Source organism: Camelus dromedarius, chromosome 9 (genome assembly GCF_036321535.1).
Source record: "Camelus dromedarius isolate mCamDro1 chromosome 9, mCamDro1.pat, whole genome shotgun sequence".
In the NCBI taxonomy this organism is placed as follows: Eukaryota; Metazoa; Chordata; class Mammalia; order Artiodactyla; family Camelidae; genus Camelus; species Camelus dromedarius.
This window is the reverse complement of record NC_087444.1, coordinates 10,056,022-10,079,953: the sequence shown is the minus strand read 5'-3', so window position 1 is coordinate 10,079,953 and position 23,932 is coordinate 10,056,022. Positions and strand designations below refer to the sequence as shown.

The window sequence follows — 23,932 nt, the reverse complement described above, 5'->3', positions numbered from 1 at the left end:
AAATATTTTCATCTTATCAATATTTTCTAACTTTAGTATCTGTGCTTAATATTGGGGCTAGAATTTGATTTTTAGATAGTGAATACTGTTTCTCTCTGCGATCTTAAAATTGTCTGAAAGTTACTTTTACATTATTTACTATACTATAAGATTCCACTACTATGAAAGTGATTCATAAGCCAGTGTCACTTTTTTCATCATTAATAACAAAATACTGTCTCCCCTGTACTAGGGCTCACCAGGAGAACGTGGATCAGCAGGAACAGCTGGCCCAATCGGTCTACCAGGGCGGCCAGGACCTCAGGGTCCTCCTGGTCCAGCTGGAGAGAAAGGTGCTCCTGTAAGTAATTTCAAGGAGGAAATATATTATACTGCCACCTGCGCAAGTTATTGCTTTTTATTGAAGGATATTAGCTCTTCATACTCTACTGCATTCTCTCCACATATGTGCCTGGCATATAAACACACTTCTTTTTATATTTATAATACAGAAAATTTCAAATTCAATTAAATGAGATGACATTTTCCTGCGCTTTATGAAACCCTAATACCTGTGAGGGAGTTGGATATTATTAATGTAAAAGGCTTCTGATATTGCTTTTAAAACTTAAAATTGGAGTTTTGATTAAAACTATGCTTTGCTGCTTTATATTAGAAAAGTGTGCACCTTTCACTCCTCTTGTAATACAACTTCATTTCCAATCCCTTTCATAGTCTGTAAGTGAAACCCATAGGACATGACTGCCCTTCTCATGTAATTTGAGTTTTGATCTACAGAAAATGAGATGGAAAACATCTGGCCAATTATTTTATCTTATATTTGTTGTTTAAAAGCTTATGTTTAAATAATCAAGAATCTACTCATTAGGTTTAAGTTTCATCATCATGATTTCTTCCCTAATTTTGTTTCTGCTTTTGATTAATCATATTAATTTTCTAAAATAATAAAGCCCTCTCTCATCCTCCATGGTTAAAACACCAACTCACTCAGTAAATGTATATAAAAATTGCTGACCATAGTATGCAAAAGTATGAGTTCAATAATTTTGTGTATATGTAAGTCTTGACATGTATAATCTAGTCAAAGCCTATAATCTTCAAAGTACCTTTTTATCACTAAAGCCTTAGTTCTAGCAAATTGAGTCAGATTTGGCAAGTTACTTTCCTTATCCATTGACATTATTGTTGGTGATAGTTTTAAAGTATTTCCAAATTCAAATGATTGATTCTATAGTATATTACCTTTTGGAACATTTAGAATATTAAAATAGAGCCATGTTACCTGTGGATAGAATTTTTAGGTGACAGAAAAAACACTTTTAATTACTGACAATTTTTAAAGCAATGTATTTCCAGTTTAGTAAATTTGTTGAAAATTTAGACATTATTTTCTGAGATGCTAATAGACAACTATGAAAAAAATTGTTCTTTGTCTCCCTCTTACAATTTCTGTACTTTCCAAGCAACCTCAGAAGCTAAAGATTTGTCCATAAAACTTTATAGTAAACTGTGTACTAGGCAAGGATAAAAAAGACATAGATTCAGGCCCTTTAATACAAATGCATTTAAAATTTCAGCGCACCCGTATCTTGGCACAAAACAATGAACAGAGAAAAGGGATATACATTGCTTTTGATACAAATTAAGAATATATTAATTAGAGAAGTCAAGAATTCCACAAAGATAATATATTGAATGCTGAGTTTTAAAGTGGTTAAAGCCTCGATTTTATGACAAAGAAGTAAAATATTGAAACAGAGACAAGAATATGGAAAAGTACTGAAAATGATAATAAATTAATTTGGTGAGACAAAGGAGAAATTATTGACAGAAGCCCTCATAAAAGCTGAGAGTTGGGCCTGGGTTTTGTTGGTGACTGATGACACTGTGACCAAAGAAGGAAGGAAAGGAGGAAAACTTTGACCATTTGGTCTCTCTCATTTATTCCCACCACGAACAAAAACTCCGAGATGGTCATTCTATTCTTTTATTCAGCAAATAGTTATTGAGAATAACTAAATGCTGGACACTGTATTAAGTAGTATTTTTGAAGGAAGGATCCATTTAGGGATGGTGGGATAAAATAGTTACAAAACTATTGGATGAAAGTACCCGTAGACCTCCATGCAATGAGAATGTTGGCTAAGATGTTAAGTGAAGCCTTTTACCTCTTCCTAAAACCAAATATAAATTACGGATCTTAACTCCTCTGATCAACTTGTGTTATAAATTGTCATATAACTATCAGCATGTGAAGGCTTGCACAAAGAGAGAGACAAGACGCGGATCTGTGAAAAGCACGTCCTTGGTCCACTTACCTACCAACCAACCTCCTTGGAAGGGAGAAAACGGAAAACAAGAGCCGTGAATATCCACATGACTTACGGCAATAACTATAACCTAACCTGTATTCCCAAATTAATCAATCTGATAAGAAACTCTGGGGGGTGGGGGTGCTGGAAAGCAGGTAAGGAAAAGAAAGCTAAAACTTCTTCTGACTAACTGCACTGATAGAAATATTTTGATGGAAAGAATAATTCTTGGAAAAAAACTATTGATTGTATTAGGGAGGTACTGGATTCTTGGACTACAGATAGGAAGCTATATTGATAATGTATTTATTTGAGAGACAACTGTAGAAATGGGGAGAAATGCAAGATCCAAAACACAATGAAGGCAATATATTAAGCATAAATGGATTAGGCAATAGTAGGTGTAGATACGAGAAAAAATTATTTACAGTTTCAAGAATGTGTGAAGATAGTTGAAGAGGGAATGATACGTGTCAGGATTGCAAATCTGGGTGTTATTTAGAGTAAGAGTGTTGTAGGAACTGTACTATTGAATCCCCATTTGATGTAACATTGAGGGAAGAGAATAAACATTTGAACTCACCCTTCAGAGAAAATCATAATGGTGGGAGTGAATAATTATTGTCATCATCACCATCATCATATGTGTAAACTAGAGTTGTCATTAAAAAGATTAGCTAATAATTAGAAAATAAATGCATAAATTGGCTTTTGAATAAGGAGGGATGGATTCTCTGAACTATAATAAAAGCTGAGGGCATGGGTAGGGCTAAATATAAGAGCTTACCAAGTCAAGCTTAAGACACGGGGATGAGTAGCTACTTTTTTTCAATTTTTAAGGTAAGATTCAGCTATTAATAGTAATGAAGGGGTAGAAGTGATGAAATAAAGACTGCTTAAGGCGGGATGGATGACTTTCTGGGAGCCCTGTAGGTTGTGGGCCAGGAGACAATGGAAGAAGAGTCTGTCATCTTGCAGGTTGGAATGAAGAGTCTAAATTTAGAGTGGGGTAGGTCAGCTGAAGGGCTTTTCCTGACTCCACACAGACCAAGGGCAGAAGAAATAAATGGCAGGTGATTCGTGGCTAGAGATTGCGTATACTGTAATGAAGGCAGATAAGAATTATTCTGTCTTACTTACAGGTAACACTCATATAAAAGAACTGGTTTTTGGCGTTCAGGCTCTCAAGGAAACCTAAGTTAAGGAGAACTATCTGAATCAGCTGATGTCTTCTAAATAGTGAAGTTCACAGCACATTTTATGAGTGTAAATAAGTTTGAGACATTGTAATATTTAATTTGAAAGAAATAAAAACTCTCCAGCGTGACATCAAGGGTGTGTGTTAAATGGTAGTTATGGTGTAATTCTGAAAAATAAGCTTTTATGAAACCCAATAAAGTAACAAATCAAAGCTAACAAGTTAACTTCGTTTTAGAGGTATTTTGTTATTTTTATTGTCATTAAGTAATTAACTAACTCAGCAAATATCCCTTAAATGGCTGCTCTGGGCCACAGGCCAGGGAGTTACAGTGGGATAAAAAAGCAGACACCGTTTCTGCCCTTACACAGTTTATTGTCTGATGGGGCGTTAGATGATAAGCAAGGAACCACTGAGCACATGTATGATTACAGGCTCTGGTCAATGATACAAAGAAGCTGGTGCATGTCAGCTTGTAACAGAGGGACCTAAGCTGGAATCAGAGCCTTTCCTTGGACAGGACGTTGATGATGGAACATGAAAGATAAGGAGGAATTAACTAGGTGAAGGGTCCTCCTGGGGGCATTCCAAGCCAAATGAACAACATGCACTCAGGCCAAGTGTCAGGAAGGGCACGGGATTGCGTTTAACTTGAAAAAAGATCAAGAGGAGTTGAAACACAGAGAGCAAAGACAAGAGGAGACCAGACGCTGCTCTGCAGGCAGTAGGAGCCAGGTAATGGCAGGCCACAGAACAGCTTGGTCTTTATCTTAGGAAGTGTCAACAAGTAAATTGACTGAAGAATGATGGTAAGATGGTCTGATTGTCTCTCTGGTCACAGCAGAGGGAATAGTTTGGAGATAAGAACAGATGTGAGAAAGGAAGGAGGTTATTTCAGTAGTTCAGAGGAAGACCAGTAGTATTTTGGGAAGATGATAATGGTAGAGATAAAGGGAAGTAAATATATTCAAGAGATAAAACTTAGTCATCGTAAAGGGACAGGAGGTGGTGAGGGAAGCGGGGTGGGGAGCAGGGGGAAGCCAGGGTGGGAGCTAATGACCTGGATCCCCAGCTTGTCCAGCAGGAGAAGAGAGAGAACCACTGAGTGCAATCAGGCACATACCTTGTGATGAAATCTTGACATTTAGGAAATTATTTATTTAAGCTATGAAAGGTGTTTTTTTTTATTTTTGCCATCTTCATTGTCAGGGCACTACTTTTTAAACTACACAATATAGGTAAATTTTAAAACAGGAAGATAATGCCGTTGGCAAAAAATAAACAACAGAAAAAGCTAACAGCCTTGTCATTTTGAATCAGTGGAAGCAGCAATGAACTAAAATATCAAAATCTAGAAAAAAAATCAAAATATCTGTTAAAAATAGAAAAAGCCTACACATAAAGCAGACTATAAATTTGGGCATATGAGGCAATACAGTTTATATTTTGGGGACCTAATAGCCACTGTCCAGCTATTTCAGTGGCACCACAGAAGGATAAAGGCTCAGTGACTTTTCACAAACATCAAGCATTTAATTTATCAATACATAATACTTGATTCAAAATGTGTGTTTGAAAGAGAAATTCTAAGTTGAGTCGTAATTTTTTGTGTGGATCATAACTTGAGATTCATAAATTGCTAACAACAATAGTATTCTTTTTCATGAAAGAATGTAGGAATCTTTGTGTTATCATTTGCTACTGGAAAATATATTTAGGGGGAACATTAAAGCAATTTCCTTGTCAAATACGGAAGCCAGAGTATTGCTGCTATAGCTGCACTTAAAAATTATAACAAGTAGCTCATTTATAGGTTTCCTACAGCAAAGTGACGATCTGCTGGATTTTCAATGCAGGGAGAAAAAGGTCCCCAAGGCCCCGCAGGGAGAGATGGAACACAAGGCCCCGTGGGTCTCCCGGGGCCCGCTGGCCCTGCTGGCTCCCCTGGAGAAGATGGAGACAAGGTGAGGATTCTTCATTCATGTTAGTTACTATGAAAAATAACATTTTTTTCTTAAGAATCCTAGATTTAATCTTTCAAAGATTAGATGTCAGATCTAAGGATAACATTTTCAAAGTTTCATACATCTTCCTTGTTTTCAAAAGTTTTATTTTAGAGGTTGAGAATTAGTATCTATCCCATGAAATAATAAGTGGGATGTAAATAAGAAAAGGGACTATTAAGAACAACTGTGGTGAGAAAAAAATAGCAGATGCCAAAATTGCTTCTCTATTTTTAAATGTATCTATTTTTAAATGTATATGTTTCTGAAATAAATGCAAAATTAATCAATTACTCATATACATTTAGCCCACATGTCTTCGATATTGCAGAGTAAGACAGGAATGACCTGTATACATATTTGATGATCCTGTACCTCTCTATTTTTTTACTAACACATAAGTAAAATTCTAAGCTCTTGATTTTGAATGTGTAGCTGTGTTAAATGTTTGTACTTAATATATTTTCTAATATTATTGTGAAATGATATAGTGAAATTTTTTAACCAGTGCTCTGATAATGCACATTTCAGCAGTTAGAAAACTAGGAGAAAAATAAAGTACTTTTTTGATTAATATGTAATTAAATTTTTATATATACCAGTGTATTTCCATTATCAGTTTATACTGGTGATATTTCAGACAGAATTGATTTTGTGAATTAAAAAATCCAGCTACAACATTCCTCAAAGTTCACCTGCGTTTTGTTTGTCTCTGTACTAATCAATACTAGAGAGCAATATTAGTCAATAGAAAATGAGTAGCAAGCTTTTCTCATTTCAACAGTGACATTAAATGTTAGCACATGATTACATTGAAGTAAAACTTAATAAGACGATGGTGATGACAATGCAGTGGCAGGTGTGTCATACTAGAGATAAACTTTAACTCAAATCTTTCAAATACAGGGTGAAATTGGTGAACCAGGACAAAAAGGCAGCAAGGGGGACAAAGGAGAAAATGTGAGTTACCTACTTCTTCCTGAGGGGACATTTTTCATTTAACTCCTTTTACTACTAACCATAGATATTCTTCTATAGTACTACTTACTCACCTATCCAAAGATAATGATATCAATTCTACATTACATCTGTGGTAACTATTCAGTGTGAGATTCAGTCAGTTCTAATAAAACTTCTATTCAAAACGATGGGTTAGGAAATGCAATAATTTCAACCCTAAAAGATGCAGAATGAGACTAAAGCACCAGCAATTTTACCCTCCATCCGTTTTGCATCATCATTTCAAATATCATATGGTTTAAAGACAAATAATGTCTTAGTGTTGTTATGAAAAGAATTTTGACCTAACCTGAAAGGGTCTCAGTTACCCCAGTGGTCCCTGAACCACCCTTCCAGAACCATTGCTTTAAGCACTCTTCCAACGTGCGGCAGTTTTAAGAAAAAGAGCAACACCGTCCAGTGACTCTTTACTGTCTGGATCTTTTATAGTTCCTGATCAGGTATTTGTGTAAAAAAAAAAAGGACAGGTGAGAAGAAATATTTATGCATGTATACCTAATATATAATGCTGCGCTCGCATGTGTTTACATATGAAGAAAATTCTGAGTTTTCATATATTAGTACACTCCGTCTGTATGGAATCCCCCACATCCTGTTTTTCATTTAGAGGATAGCATATAAATGAATTTTTCATGTGCTCTTCCCAACCCATATTAAAGGAATCTGGTATTTTGAACATTTTCAAATGTGAGGCTTTGACATGATTTATATTAGCGTAGAAATCAATTTGTAAATAGCCACATTACAGATGAGTATGCTTTCAATAACTGCCAATTTAAAATTGATTGCAGGGATGCAAGTCTGAGTCTCAGGGAGTAAAATAAATAATGGTTGACTGCACTGAATGGAAAAAAGAAATTTTTTTTTCCAAAGAAGTATAGAGATGCTTAATAGATTTTGATCAACCAAATGTTCTGCACTATATAGTTGAGGCTTTTCTGGCTTCAGTTCCAAAATTACTGATTTTTATCTCACCGCAGGGTCCTCCCGGTCCCCCAGGTCTTCAAGGTCCAGTTGGTGCCCCTGGAATTGCTGTAAGTATTCCTCAATGTTCAGCACATCTAAATCCTTACTCTTCTTTGATTAAATTTATGAACTGTCACATAACCAGTTAATTTCATGTGGTAATAAGTTGGTTTGTATGCTTAATACTGAATCAAGTTTAAATTATCTAACAGAACTAACCAAGCTGATCTTTGACTTCATTTGAAAATAGATAATAATCAGTTGAGAAGTCCTTAATTTGTAGGAAATTCTGAACATAATTTTTCCCTTATAGATAAGCTTTTTACTTCACTTGGTATACATGAAAAAAATCAGTCATATTCCAGAATCAAAAAAATGTAAGCAAAACACCCAGGACCTACTTTATAGCACAGGAAACCATATTCATATCTTGTAATAATATATAATGGAAAAGAATCTGAAAAAGAATCTATATATATATAAAACTGAATCACTTTGCTGTATGCCTGAAACTAACACAACATTGTAAATCAACTATACTTCAATAAAAAAAGAAAAAAATGTAAGCAAAACAAACAATGGTATATTTGCAGCAGATAATGGCAGTTTAATCTACTCACTTGGTTACTTATAAATAGACCAGCTTTGATTAAATTGGAAATGGCTGTTTTTTTTTTTATGATGTCTTGTGTCAGAATCATGATTTTTCCAGTTTGTGATTATTTTCATTGCTCTTCTTAGGGAGGTGATGGTGAGCCAGGTCCCAGAGGTCAGCAGGGAATGTTTGGACAGAAAGGTGATGAGGGTGCCAGAGGCTTCCCAGGACCTCCTGGTCCCATAGGTCTGCAGGTAAGACATTCCCTGAATTGTGCACTCTGTCATTCCCACATCCTTGTCACCTCAGGTTTTTTGGTGGATGTAAAACAAAACAGCATTCCTTTTTTCTATGTAGGAACTTGGGTACAGTGTTTAAGCATAATGACTGTTTTACTTAAACGTATATCTGAACTTTAAATGTTTTTTATCAGTTATTATGCATCAGCCTTGGTTTCTGTTTGGAGAGTTTATTTAGCCCCATCTTAGGTATAATACCACCTTTCTTCATTCCCACTGTATTTGAAAAATAAAACTACAATCTTCTTTAAGTGTGATAATTAAAAGTAAGATGTTAAAAGGGTTCTTTCATATTTCTCATAGCAGGAAAATTAGTACTAGTACTCCAGATGGCTAGCAAAAATTAAAAGCCTTTTGAGAAATAGCAAACTGTCAGTCAAAACTACCAACAGAAACTGCCAACAGCATATGTTAAACAATAGTAGGTAAAATAAACAAATTAACAGTAAATTGGTCATTTAAAATTACTTATTAAATTCAATATTATAATTTATATTTTATGAAACACATTCAGGAGAGAAAATAATAAAATTGTAAAACATTGAAAGCTAAGAAATTTTCTTTCAGAAAAATCTTGCAATTGGATTCTTAGATAAACCATTGCATAATAGTCATCTCCTGTTCTGAGTGATTTTTCCACCCTTCCATGTGGTGTGAACTCCTTCCTAGAAACTTTGAAAATATCTGGCTTTATTCTTCCACTTGCTTATTTGATACCTACTTAGTGATCCTCTAAAAAATTATAAGTTTTTGTTTTAAACGATCTTTGAGTGCCATATGATATTGGTCATGCCATACTGGCAATTTTAGAAATGGTTAAATTAAATCATCTAGTTCATTCTACTTAAAATTTTGTGAAGTTGTAGAGAAGTAAATAGAAGTTGAATTTATATAAATTTAATTTTGACCTTTATTTTCATAAGTAAAGTCATAGAATAGTGGTTTTTAACATTAAATAGCTTATGTACATATTTGTACAAATTATATTATAAAAATATAATTATAGTATCATAACAATTATTGTTACAACACTCAATGGATGTCTACCAGAGAACATATAATTTTCGACTTTTATTTTAATGTCAAAATAATTATTTTTCAATTTGGAAAATGTAAAAACTTCATTTTCATTTTTGTGTTTAACTCTTTTACACGTATTAGACAATAACAAATAAGCAATCATGAGTACTACATGTCAATATGTATGAGAAGCACACATATTTCAAAACAACAGGCATTAAAATTACATTGCCAATGGATATATTACCACTCATTTGCTGGTTTTTAGTTTAATTGGCTACTCTGAATTCTATAATGTTGTAATTTAGAAATCTAGTTCTCATGATTTAAAAAAAGATGCCTTATAGCTTATATTTACAAAATATTAAATTTAAATAGTCTCCATTTCCACAGAGTAAGAAATGTGCTCTTTGATGAAGGTGATTCAAGGAATCAGTTCACTAAAAATTGGTTATATTTTCCCACAGCTGTATCTCTTTAAATCAGGAATCTGAAAAGATGCTAATGTAATTAACATGTTCACAATCACATCTGCATCCTTTAATTGAACCTTCATGGCAGAATAGATGTTAGCAATTATAATAGACATAAATAATAATAATCTAATACATCTCGTTAAAGGACTTGATGTTTCAATTTGATGTTACTATTTGTCTGCATAGGAAAGAGACATATAGAATGAGAGTTCTTGGCCTGAATTCATTTTTTTTCATTTCATCACTTAAGTGGTAAATAATTTTAAATTGACAGACCTTAAAACAGAGTCTCTCCGTGCATAAATTACTCCCTAGGAGAAAGCTAGGACATAGAAAACTGACTAACAGTGGCGTGCTGCTTACGTTTAATTCCTGTGTCAAGAGGATTTGACTCGTTAAGTTTCTATTAATTTTAATAATAAGAATATTCTGTTTTAATTTGAACTATAGTAAAACTTCATCAAAAATAAATAAGTATTTCAATGTTTTCCTATTGGGAGGTTTCTATTGGACTAATATTAGGAATAACTATATGCATAAATCAAAGGATGGCAATGCAGAACTGGGCTTGTTACAGAAATAAAACACAACTATGGACGAATATTTATGTACCATTCAATTTGGAAATCCCCAAGCAGATGTACTCAGTATTGAAAGTGGAGGAAACCTGGACAAAAGATAAGGAATGTGATTGTTAATTTATTTAGTGTCTATAAGAACTTAATAATACTTAAGTTCTAAAGCATACTGTTAAAGGAAATGAACTTGAAATATTTATTTCATCTGTGTTAAATCTACTTGCCTGTTTAAGAATTTAAGTTCATGTGCTGCATCAATGAATTAGAATCTCTTAGATTTTGGATCTTGGAGTCTAAAAGTTTAGCAATTCCTTTCAGATAATTTTTAGGCAGGCTAAAATCCGATACACTGCCTGGCTATTTCCTCCCAGCAACTTCTCTAGTAATTCTAGAAATTAGCATCAGATGATGATAACTATTTGGAAATTACACATGACAGGCTATTTTCCTGGACATCTAACTGCCATATGGGAAAAAAATAAATGAAATTCTGGTATATGTTGTCCATCATAAATCAGTAATAAATAATCCTTATAAAGATGAATAGATGGAACTTTTTTAAATTTCACAAATATACTCAGTAAAGTTCGCTCTCCCCAAACTGAGAATCATATGAAATTGGTAAAAACAAAACAATTTAGTGGGTTATTACCAGCATTTAAAAAATGAAATACAACAGGATAAGTTAAAACAGAATAAAAATATCAAAGATCATCATTTACCTGTTAAAGGTAAGTATTACCTTTTGAAACTCATGGTTCAACTATTTTGCATGTGCATGTTTACTATGTAAGATGTAAAATATATTTATCACTATGGGTCTTGGTCAAATAATTTGCAGCCACAATGTTTAGGGCCAACTCAATAATTTTACTAAAATACCAGTAGAAATGTAGCACTTTTGTATTGTGTATTCTTTATTTCTTATATAGATATCTGAAATACTATTACACAAACATTAAAATATGTATAAAATGTATGATTTATATAGGTAATAACACTAAAAATATTTTAAAATTAAAACAATCCATAATTCGACCATATTAAAACCTATTACCAATTTATTATTTCTGTCCAATAATCATACCTATTTTAATACATTTTTTACAGTTAAATTTATAGTATGAACATTCATTTCTGTTTGTATTTTATTATTTATCATACATACTATTCATATTTAAAGTATTAGTATCATAATTGTAGTTATTATATTCCATTAGTTTATATAACCAAATTTATGTTTTCTGATTAAACATCTGGAATAATGCAGGATTTTGACTATCATAGCTAGTGTTACAAGAAGCATTTTATTGCATGTAGCTTTTCCTGTTGATTTTTCTTAGAATTCATTTATTCATCATTAGTTCAACATTTTATTAAAATCCCAGTTTTTACTTGGCCTTCTGTTAGTTGTTTAAGGTAAAAAATTGGCATGAACAAGTGGTATAATTGCGGTTTTAAGTGTGCAATTCAATCAAGTATATATAAAGTATTGTGATATAAAAGAGGAAATATAAGCAGCTCTGCACAGGGAAACTAGTCAGGAAGATCAAGAGGAAGTAAAATAATTTTTCCATGAAGGCATAACCAAGGAAAATTTAAGTGCATCTACTCTGAGTTTATTTGGTAGCACAGAACTTCTAAAACAATTACACTGCAGATGAATAGAAAGGAAATGGATTTGAGAGAATAAAGGAAGTTAAGGTATCGAGTCTCATGACCTTATGGGTTTTTAACATTCAGAAGTGGAATTCACAGCTCAAGAATTCAGGAGATATTTGTAACCCTGGACATATATTGGATGGAATATTTATTTTTGAAAGAGTTTTTGTCAAACTGTACCTAACTATAAAGTCCTCACCTGGATAAGGTGTTCTAAAATAACTTTGGACAAGATTTTTCAGAAAAAGTTTTACAATGGTAGTTATACTTACTACTCATAAAATATGAAGCAGTGATTAGGCATTTATAAATTCCAAAACCAAATTATGCACTTAGTTCTTGCAACTGAAATCAACCAGTAGTATTATACAAAGAATAAAATTTATTTGTGAATGTAGATGTGAGATTCCCTAATCTGTAGTCAATATTTGCATTATAAGTATTTTGATAAATGACAGTCTGTGAATCCTAATTTCCATGTTTTTATTTAACTTTGTATTTAATTTTTAGTTTTACATTAGAAATTGGCCATTTAAAAAAAATATATATAAATGACTTTTATTGTTCTTTTGTTACATTTTCTTTAGGGTCTGCCAGGCCCACCTGGTGAAAAAGGTGAAAATGGGGATGTTGGCCCCATGGTAAGTTTTCTGTCTTTTGGAATTGCTGTATATTGTAAATTTCCACACTACTGATATCTTTCTTAAGGTTTATCAATATGAACAATGTAGTCCTAAAGGCTATGACTTTTCAGATTGAAGCCTCCCTGTTCCTGACCCAGACCTGCATCTGCAACTATTGGAATCTCTCTCACCATCTCAAATATTTCTCTATCTTTTCTCTTTCTCACTTTAGAATAGTGTTATGTTTATATACATGGCATTATTTGGTTGATATATTGTTATATATTTTTATTGCGTGTACATTGTTGAGGTGTATATAAACCGCCACACTTCAGTTACTTATTAGTCTTTAGCTCTGGAATTGGACATGAAACAGGTAAACATTAAATAATAGTTACCCAGGATCTGGCTAATTAGCGAATGTTAACACAGTAATAAAAATTAATTGTACTTTGAAACAAATTCTTAATTTAATAAGGAATTCTGTCTTAATCAGAATGCTATGACATAAAAATTTGCATTTATTGATTCCCCTTTCTGCTCCAAGTTTAAGTCTAATATTTCAACTGAAAATCTGAAATACATGTGTTTGTTGATTAAGCACTACTTTGAACAGGAAACAGTTAATCAAGGTCATTGAAATCCATAATGAAATATAATAAATAAATTTCCTAATTGTTCTTTCCCTTCAGTAAACATTGCTTCCAACTTTTGCTTCCTTCAGAATACATATTTTGATATTTTTATACTTGCATGTTAGATTTTATTTTCTGCAAATAAGCAATTATTCTTATCATTACAATAAACTTAAAAATAGGGAACATAATGATTATTGCTGATTCAGATAACTCATAAATACCCCAACAGCATCAGTTACATAGCAAGTACCTCTCTAAATATGATTGCTGTGGTTCCCTGAATCATTCATTGAATTAATGTTTCTCCCTGACGTGTGATAATAGCAAATAGTAGAGAAGCTTGTTAATCGTGATACTAGAATAATTTTTAAAAAGTCCATAATGCCCTGGGATTCACTACAGACTCATTTAATCACAACCTTGAGGTGAAAGAGATTCTGGTTATCAGTGTTTTATAAAAAGTGCCCCAAGATAATTTTAGTTCATAACCAAGAGAGAGAACCTTTGTTTTAGGAAGACAACTAAATAGTTAATCTTATTCCAATTCTAGCATGTGTAACATGAGAACTCACATAAAAAACCAAAAATACAAAAATAAAAAATGTAGAGTTAATGAATCCTAAATCTACTCAAGCACCACTTCTTTTTCCAACTTTATATTTCTTTTATACGCTAGCATTCTAGCGTGTTCTGGCATAAAATATTTCTAGTTGTATTATGAATTCATTGTACCAAAGAGTAACAATAGACTTTTCTGATTTTTAATTAAATTGTTCTTCCTGCAGCTCCAGTTGTAAAGAATCACTTGCTAACATGATGTTGTATCCATCAAGAATAACTTATAACCCTGATTTGCTTCACTGACTGATTTTATAGGCTGAGACATTCTTTTAGTTTTTTCAAGCACAAAATGAAAGTATCATAAATGCACTTGAATTTGGTCTTCATAAACCTTAATATCATCTCTTACAGGGTCCACCTGGTCCTCCAGGCCCAAGAGGCCCTCAAGGTCCCAACGGAGCTGATGTAAGACTGTGAAATATGTTAATTATTTTGAAGTTATATAGATTTTATTCAGTGGCAGGTGGTGTGTAAGATACAGTGGAGATAATTACACCACTGTTAAACGTTTAAGTGAGCAAGAGCTCAAGGATCATTTACTCAGTCCATTTTATTTTACAGGAAAAGAAGCAGGCTTTGTAGGGGGCTAGTCCCCACAAATACAATATTGGTACAAAGTTTACATTCAGTATATGTTTATTGCTGAGGAGGAATTATTAGCTACAAGAACCGCATTGCTCAGTTCAACATATTGTCTTGCGTATAATAGCTGTTCAATGTTACTGAATTGTTTCAAATTTAACCTTTATCTTTTACAATTGCTTGAGAAGATGGTTTATAATTGGCTTTGATTGTACTAGCCTAGGTCTGTACTCCAAACATCCCTTATTTATGCATGTTATCTAAAAGCTTTGCATTTTGTATTTTCTTTCTATGTCAGAGAAATATGTGTATGATAATACGTGCATCTCTTACCATATAAAAATGTTTCCTCTCAATTATATAAAGATGATCTCCCCTAAACTTAATTGTTAACTCACTGTTCCAATATTACAGGATTTGAAATGTAGTGCCATATTTATCTTATCATTAACAAATTTAAAGTTTTTCATGTTCTCTTTCCATTTGATGTTCCCTTTTCACAATGAACAAGTCATTTATTCTTGTCTTTATCTTACCCTATCATTCCTGCTTTTAATTCCGGCAGGCCAGAACTGGGTAAAATAGACCAGAAACAGATATACTGAAAATGCTTTAGGTTTTAATTCTCCCTAAGTAATTTAAAGGCTAAGAGATGGTTTATACTGTTTTTTTTGCATGGATTACATAGTATTTAACCAGAGTCATATTTTGATCCACTAAAAAGTATCTACAAAATCGTTCTCTAAATCTGATCTGTTAATAGGCAGAGAGATTGAACTTTTGTTCCAAGTTTCAACTGACATGAATGGAGTTAGAAAGTCTCCTGCCTTATATCCAGAATTCTGGTGAATTTGAAAATCAATTTCTTATAATTAAATTATTTGCTATCCAGTATATTTGACAACTCAATATAAGTTCATCATTTGTCCCATCTTTCAAATGACCTGAAATATTCTTGCATGTGTTTTTCTCTCTTTGAAAACAACTGGTATATATTTATGAATTTATATTTTTTATAAGAGCAAAGATAATTACATTCCTTTTCCTCCACTACAGGGACCACAAGGACCTCCAGGATCCATTGGTTCAGTTGGTGGTGTTGGAGAAAAGGTAAGGAATGCAGTGATAGTTTGAAACAGCAAGACTTTGATAATGTTAGCTAGTACTTTAAGTGCTTCTAATATTTTACACACAGTCGTATGAATCACAGCTCATCTGCTCTAATAGTCAAATAATTAAATGTAAGATGATTTTGAGGTATCACATTTTTGATTGCCATATATTGTGCTGAGTGGTGTACATGGATTATTTCCTTTAATCAACCCAACCACCTCATGATGATGGTATTGTTATTATTATTATCCACATTTTTAGGCTGAGTGAGTTGAATCTTAGAGAATTTCAGTAATTTCACCAAAGTTCTATCATTAGAAAGTGACTAAATCAGGATCCATTTCACCCAGGTATGTTTGACTAGGCTGTCCCTAGTAACATGTATTACAGACAATAGAAGAGATCAGATGACTTAAAGGCAAGAAAAGACTCCTTCACATTCCAAAAGAATTAATCATTCATTTTGTCATATTTGGAGTTACATTTTCATTGCCAAAATTGTGACCTGTCTTTGGCACTTTTCAGAATAGCTGGCATGTGCCATAATATCTGGGCTTAGAATAGCTTCCTTTTTTCATGAATGTGATTTTATTTAAAACACCTGCTCTTCCTTTTTATGAAAATGTCAGATGGTTCTCTGATTAATTATTTATGCATTCATTTTCTTTTCTTAAGAGAATTTTCAAGAAAATTAACATTGATATTTGCTTTATTTAAAAAATAAATTACTTGCCCATTTTGAGGAATAAAAATTAAATTTCATACCATATAATATTATGCAGTGAAAAAAATGTAGAAATATCCTGAGTTTGCTTCAGTTTAATTAATAAATGTAAGTGCAGATTTATCCTAATCTTAAGAATGATTGTGTTGTTTAGTCTGAAAATTTTTTGACATATCATATCTTGTATTTACTCATCTTAGTCAAAGGATTTAGCCCTCAGAAAAGGAAATGCAGTAGGTTTAGAATATACTATTTGATGTTTATTTCTTCTCAACATCCACATTCTAGTATTTTGATTATAATTAATTTTATAGGATTAACTAGTTTCTTAATTACTAAATTATAAATATTTGAAAGTTAGTATCCAATTCTTACTGCTTAAACAGTCCAGTTTTTTTTTTTTATTGACCAGCTCTTTGTTTATATTCTTAAATTTAAAATTTGGTTTTGAAAATGCAGAAAAGTTGAGCGTGGTATTGAAAGAACCTGCTTGTTGAGTTCAGCTGTCATAGGAAGAATAGCAGAAGAGAGGACTGGTCTCTGATGGTATCACATGTAGATGGAAGAAGGTAGCCACACCTTTCATGTTCCTTTTGCATCAGCCCCTTTTGACTCGAGTGCTGACCAGATAGTTGTGAGAACTAGTCTGTTTTGCCCACGTAGCAAATTCTAAAACCATTTAATAGCCTTTCAGCTTATCTTGCTTGTTTCCTGAAGCTTTGGGGTGCAGTTGGAACAGGTTTAAGTACTTCTGTTGCTTCTTTTATGGTTTTATTTTCTGTGTTGCTCTTGAAGATAAACATGTATGCCAGACGTTTGGAGTTTTGGGAAACTCCCATTCCATACTGTTCCCATTTGTTTAAAGCGTAGCTGATGATACCTTGTCAATTTGAATCTTAATGGAATGATTCAATCAATCAAGATGGTGTTTGACTTCTGACAATTAGAACATACCTGATTCTAAATTTTTATACTAAAAAATAGAGTTTTATTTTTCTCTAAAAAATTTTTATGTGACTGCAGGATAGAAATAAAACTCTAATTTTTTCTTCAGAATCTGGGGTAATATACTTTGATGTGGATCATAGATTTCTGACATCAGCTCTGATTCTGTTTGAATATATCCCCATTTCTATTTTGGAAAATTTATTCCTAGTCACTAATTCAATGATAAAAAGAGAAAAAAAGCTAAAATGCTTTAGTCATGATGTACTTTGCTTAGATATGTGCTTTCCATTTTATATATACATACAAATTTATATATATATATTTGCTATTGATGGATTTTGTACATCAATACTTTCCTCAAAGCAAGGAAATATATTAGGCCTTAACCTAAGAATGTGTATTTTATGATTTTAGGCATACAGAGTAATTTGCCATCCAATGTAAAGGAAGCTTTGATCTTAACAAGTGTGTTATAGAATGGGATAAAATGGTTGCATGATAAGTAACGATAAATTTATGATCTAGCACATCCTTCATATGCCAATGATCTTCATAGACTTTATATTATTGTAGATCAATTATTATTATTTAGAATAAGTATGCTATAGTCTTTGATACTAGAAATAAAGATTTAATTCATATAATGCAGTCTTGCTGCAGTGTTTTATTTCTTTACTCTTGATTTTGTCCCATCTCCTTTCAAAAGATTTAAAATAGGACCTTTTAAGGTAATATTAATTAGAAGTAATTGCCATTTATATTGTGCACACGTATCTCTAATATACAAAATGGTAATTATCATATGTATTTTGGGCAAATGAATATTAACAAATTACTCTCCAAAGGAGGAGACTGTAGTAAAAATTTGTCTTCACATTTTGACAATTATTTAATCCTATCTCTTCACCTATTATATTGTATCTCTCATTTAAAAAAAGACATAATTTTTTCAGAATCTAGTTTAACTTTATAGTAAATAGAGATTAAAGGGGAATAACAAAATATACGGAACAAAAAAATAAAAAAGCCTACAAAATATGCAGTTATTTCTCCTCTAGTTCCAACTTCTGTGATATCACCGTGGGTTAATGTGGTACATAAAAAATGTTTTGTACATAGTCAATAAGTTTCCTGTATTTCCTTTTTCCTAACTTTATTGTGAAATATAATTCAGAAACAAAATTGTGTATTTCTAAGATGTACAATTGATGTTTCAATGCATGTATACATTGTGAAATAATCCCCACTCAAGCCAATTAACTTACTTATCAACTCACATAGTTTTTTTTTTTTTTTTTGATTGTGTGATGGAGAACACTTAAGATCTACCCTGTTAGCAAATTTCAAGCACACAATACAATATTGTTAACTATAGTCACACTGCTGTATATTAGATCTCCAGAACTTATCCATCTTGAGTATCTGAAATTTTGTACCTTTTGACCAACATCTACCCACAGCCCCCATTCTCCAATTCTTGGTGACCACCATTCTACTCTCTGCTTGTATGAGTTTGGCTATTTTAAATTCCACATCTAAGTGAGGTTATGCAGTATACTATATCTATTCCAAAGAATCAAATATGGACATTTTATAGTTGATTTGAATGGCAAACTGCTTAAGTTTTTTTTTCAAAGATGTCAATAATGGTTCATAAAAATATCACTTACATCCATCATACTGAGATTCATTGCTTTGAAAATAATGTAAATGCAGTATTTTACTTGTAAAGTTTATTCAAGGTAATTGAAAATATTTGCTACTCACCTTGAGAGAGAAAATAATTTACATACAACAGTAATACTAATAAATTCCTAGAAAGTACTTGTTGTCATCCATCATTATACAGATAATTCAAAAAGTTAAAATATGTGCATATTCTCAAAGAGTAAAAACTGATATACACAAAATAGTCTCTCCCCTGGAATTATGTTTATATTTAATATAATACATTTCAAACCAATTTATGAGCAAAAGATTTGTGCCAGAAATATTGGAAATAGCTGAGCTAAAAATTAAACGAAATTCAGGTCTCACGTGTTAAAAAATTTAGAACAATTTTCACTTTAGCGTTTCCAGTACTGCTGATTTTGTGCAGAAACATGGTGCATGAATGTACTGTCTGTCTTCACTTGGATGATTACTTGAATGGACTATGTTTGTATGCATTTCTAAGTGTGAACAGTTGGTAACAGACTTTCGTAACTAAAACCTGCTAGTCTAGGAGGTTCATTTATTAGTCCACTGAGTCAGAAAATAGCCATCCATATGTACACAGGGAGACCATAAAGGCCACCATAATCATAATACATGTATATCCTCAAAAGGAGCAGTTTTTATTAGTATCTAAGTACCTTTATGTATCTTATAAGTAGTCTTTTTGTATTTATTTATAGCTTTACTTTAGACCTCATTAGGCCTCTACTAAATATATTTTATAGAATTATCAAAATACTATCAAATTATTTGCTTATTATAATCAAGACAAGTTCATATTTTAGTAAAAAATTATATTATTTAACCCATAAACGTAATTATAATATAAATATTGATGCAACACAAATATACAATTTTTAGGAAACATGCAAATGTCTGTTTTGTGTGGTTTGGTGGTAACTTGGGTTAATGCTCCAGCTGTTAACTAAACTGATGAGAACTGTAGCATCTAGCTTATCCAGTTCTGTCTCCTCACCTGAGAAATAAAAGTATTAACGTCAGTAATAGGAAAAGTTCCTTCTTTTTATCAGAGTCGTCCACTGCCTTTTAAACAATATCATGAGTTAAGGGCTAGTTTAAAATGTCATGGTCGTCATTGAAGGCATTTTTAGAAACGTAAGACATCATTTCTGTGTTCTGATACTCATGTGATCTCTTCTTTATAGGGTGAACCTGGGGACGCGGGGAACCCAGGGCCTCCTGGAGAAGCAGGCCCAGGTGTAAGTGCTATCTTATTGTCAATGTAGTGCGTTATGGTTCAGATATTTTGGAGTATTTTAGACATGTAACTTAACTCCTAGCTGTGAGTCAGTTATTTGCTTTCCTTTTCCATTTCGTTAAGAATCATCACAACCGCAGAGCCTTTTTAGTTAATAATTTTGCCTATCCTCTGCGTATTTTGATTCACATAGAAATTGAAATAAGTCACATTTGAGTAAGTTAGAACAGTGAAACTCTGAGCTGTTTATTGCATATATATATTTTTGGTGGACTGTCCACACAGGAAACAAACCAACCCTGCTATATCAAATAGACATTTATGAATTGCATTAGAACTGTATTGTTCTTAGATTGGTTTAAACCAGGAGTGAATTTGACTCCCAGGAAACATTTGGCAATGTCTGGAGACATTTTTGGTTGTCACACTTGGAGAAATGGTAGTTGCTGGTTTCTAAGTAGGAGAGATCTGGGGGCTGTTAAACATCCTGCTATGCACAGAACAGCCTCCCACAGCTGGGAATTGTCCAACCTCCTATGCCAAGGTTGAGAAACTCTGATTTAAAGCTTGTAAGATAATCTTTCCCTTTCTTACATTGTGTAGGGTCCCAAAGGAGAAAGAGGAGAGAAAGGAGAAGCTGGTCCGCCTGGAGCTGCGGGACCTCCTGGTGCTAAGGGACCACCAGGTGACGATGGGCCTAAGGGTAACCCGGTGAGTGACCTTGGTCCTCTTTCAAGTGGCATCTCTGTCAAAGCCACTTTGGAGCTTTTCAAAATAAGATTAAAAATCATGAGACTATGGCCTACAGCTGGCGAAGCTGACTTTTCATTGTTTCCCATATTCATAAGCATTATCAATTTATTTCATTTTTTTAAAATTCTTCTAGCCAGATAAGGGAAATATTCTCATATGGGTAAACCATGACTTTCACTTCTTACACATCAGAATATCATGATTTTATAAAAAATTTTTAAATTTGTTTTCTTTCCTTTAAAAACATGATTTTAGGGTCCTGTTGGTTTTCCTGGAGATCCTGGTCCTCCCGGGGAACCCGGCCCTGCAGTAAGTATCGTGGAAAAACAAAGCAGTTATTCTGCTGGGGATGTTCCCAGTGCCTCCATTGCTAATAACTAAAGTCTTAACTACTTAAGTGGATCCTCAAAAATAAAAAGAAAAGGATAATGTAAATTGTAGTCACAACTGCCACAATAATATCCAAGTACTTGGAGACGATTCGACCTGTGCTGCATGATTATTATTATCTCTTCATTGGGTTGGTTTTCCAGATTTTATTGTGTTGTGCATACTAATTATCTAATTATCTGAGTAGCAGCATTACTATTATTTCAAAGTTGCAGGATTTTTACTTTTATCTCAGTATCTTCTCTAAAATGTAAATCCTATCTCAGAGTACACCATATTTATTCATAGTGAAAGGATGCACTGGCCTTGTATACTAATTATATCCTCTGCTTTTCTTATATTAAGAACATACTATATTTTAGATTTGATGTGGTAGCAGTTTCACAAATTTTATGAAAAGAGTGAGAAATACCATAATCCTTGAAAAAACAACTCAAAGAATATACTACTACTTTTCTTTGTCTATCTGTTAATAACTTATCTGAAGGACTAAGATAGTACACCCCATCTTTTTTCTGATAAAAGTAAATTAATAGTGAGAAATATCTGGTTCATTTTCTATTGTCCATTACAGGGTCAGGATGGCGTTGGTGGTGACAAGGGTGAAGACGGAGATCCTGGTCAGCCGGTAAGTAAGCACACTATTTTGGTCTCAAGACATTTTAATAAGACTCAAAATGTTGTAAAGAAATTATCAGAAATCATCAGACTTTCAAAAGCATGACTATGTGTGCACACACTTTTCAGAATGAATTATCAGTTACATCTGAATTCCAGTTTAGAGTCCATCTTACATGGGATGTTTCTTATTTGATGTGATTTAAGGAATATAAGCAAAGTCTTCATAATAACCTGTAGTCATGCCATACTACTGATTTTGTCATAGTGTGTCAAATTTAGCCATCTCGCCATTTGTGTTAAATAAAAAATCATTTTAAAAACATAAGTAAGACTTAAATGAAGAAAATCAGGTTATCAGGATATCATTAGCATGAATTACTTCACTCACCTAAATGAACTCAGCATCTTATTGGACTTTTTTTTTTTTTTTTTCAATTTTTAACTTGGGAAATACAATAGGAGGCTTTGGCCACATGTGGTTATTTAGGGAGGAAGTGAAGGAGGGCACTAACTTAAGTAGGAGCCAAACACAAACTGTGCTGTTAACGTAACTTTGTCTCTAGAGCCGTACCCACTGGACATTTGCAGTAGGTAAGACTTGTGGGTCATGTCCCCGCATGTTGTGTATTCCTTGGCATAAAAATGCTAGTATTGCACAAGAAGAAATTTAGAGGTAATAGATGTATGGTCTCCCAAAATTACGTGATATGAGTAGAATTATTAACCATATGATTCTATTAATTAGTATATCTATTAGATGCTTCTCAGAGTCAAATTAGCATTTAAAAAAAGACAGTCTGGATTAGAGCGAATTCGATTCACTTTTTTCCAGCAATGAAGAAGTTTTCCATAAGAATTGACCAGGTCTAATTATAGCCATTTGGAGGAAGTTTAGGTATCTGAAATTGGGCTGAGATTTTCCAGGAAAGATAGATGTGGAGAAATCAACAAAGAAGGTAGGCTTTAGTCCAGATTTTGAAAAGTGCTGTGGGCCATAGAATAATAATACCCAATTGCTTAAAAACTATTTTCCATATTTTATAGGGTCCTCCTGGCCCATCTGGTGAGGCTGGCCCACCAGGTCCTCCTGGAAAAAGAGTAAGTTTCTTAAATTCTTTATTTGAAACATCTACTCATTATCCATTGTGTGTATAAATTTATATAATATATGTAAGCTGTAGGCAACACATCATAATGGTGCTGAAGAATATTAAGTCCTAGAGATTCATTCCTTATATTTGTCAAAATACTTATTAAAATAGAACACACTTTGACAGATTTAACCAGATTAAACAGATTTAATGAAAAATAGTTTTCCACTTCTTTGTGCTTAGATCTCCGCCACCGTACAAATATTGTAGGCTCTTCTAAAAGACTCTGATGGTACCCTGAACTTCAGCTCATGATGTACTACAGGGAGGCCAGTTGTCCAAAGTCCGGTGCTTGTTGAAAATGTAAAAACCTGAATGCAGTATCAATAGAATGAGCTCAGGAATCAGCATATAATGTTAGATCTCTTTATACTATCCAGCTACTCTGATTTGGAAACAATGGCAGGATTTTAACAAAGAATTACGGTAAAACATAAATAAAAAGATCTTGTTCAAAATATTGGCTACCGTGGACCCTAGAAGATTTACTTTACTGCCTTTTTCCTACGATTGTACTGTTTTTATAACAAAACAATCCGGTTGACCTGCCTCTCACAGCTCTTGTATCAGTATACAGTGTTCTCCTGTATTTCCTTTAGTCTATTTTCCAACCTATCTATGAACAAAATAAGTGATAAACATCAAAATGTATTCTGTAGGCTCATTTCCCCCTCAGCACTCCAAAGGCACAGGGCAACCGGGGC

At 33.0% G+C, this 23,932-nt stretch overlaps 1 protein-coding gene across 3 annotated transcripts in view; it reads left to right on the top strand.

The window, feature by feature from the left end:
* The window catches only part of COL11A1 (collagen type XI alpha 1 chain), a 491,783-nt gene that overhangs the window by 435,156 nt on the left and 32,695 nt on the right, over positions 1 to 23,932 (top strand). For all 3 annotated transcript variants that reach the window (XM_064488770.1, XM_064488772.1, XM_064488771.1), the window contains 13 exons: positions 233 to 340; positions 5,367 to 5,474; positions 6,420 to 6,473; positions 7,514 to 7,567; positions 8,241 to 8,348; positions 12,717 to 12,770; positions 14,363 to 14,416; positions 15,650 to 15,703; positions 20,261 to 20,314; positions 20,917 to 21,024; positions 21,322 to 21,375; positions 22,031 to 22,084; positions 23,122 to 23,175. In XM_064488770.1, coding sequence (XP_064344840.1) covers positions 233 to 340; positions 5,367 to 5,474; positions 6,420 to 6,473; positions 7,514 to 7,567; positions 8,241 to 8,348; positions 12,717 to 12,770; positions 14,363 to 14,416; positions 15,650 to 15,703; positions 20,261 to 20,314; positions 20,917 to 21,024; positions 21,322 to 21,375; positions 22,031 to 22,084; positions 23,122 to 23,175 — 918 coding nt within the window. The remainder of the gene's footprint in view (positions 1 to 232; positions 341 to 5,366; positions 5,475 to 6,419; positions 6,474 to 7,513; positions 7,568 to 8,240; positions 8,349 to 12,716; positions 12,771 to 14,362; positions 14,417 to 15,649; positions 15,704 to 20,260; positions 20,315 to 20,916; positions 21,025 to 21,321; positions 21,376 to 22,030; positions 22,085 to 23,121; positions 23,176 to 23,932) is intronic.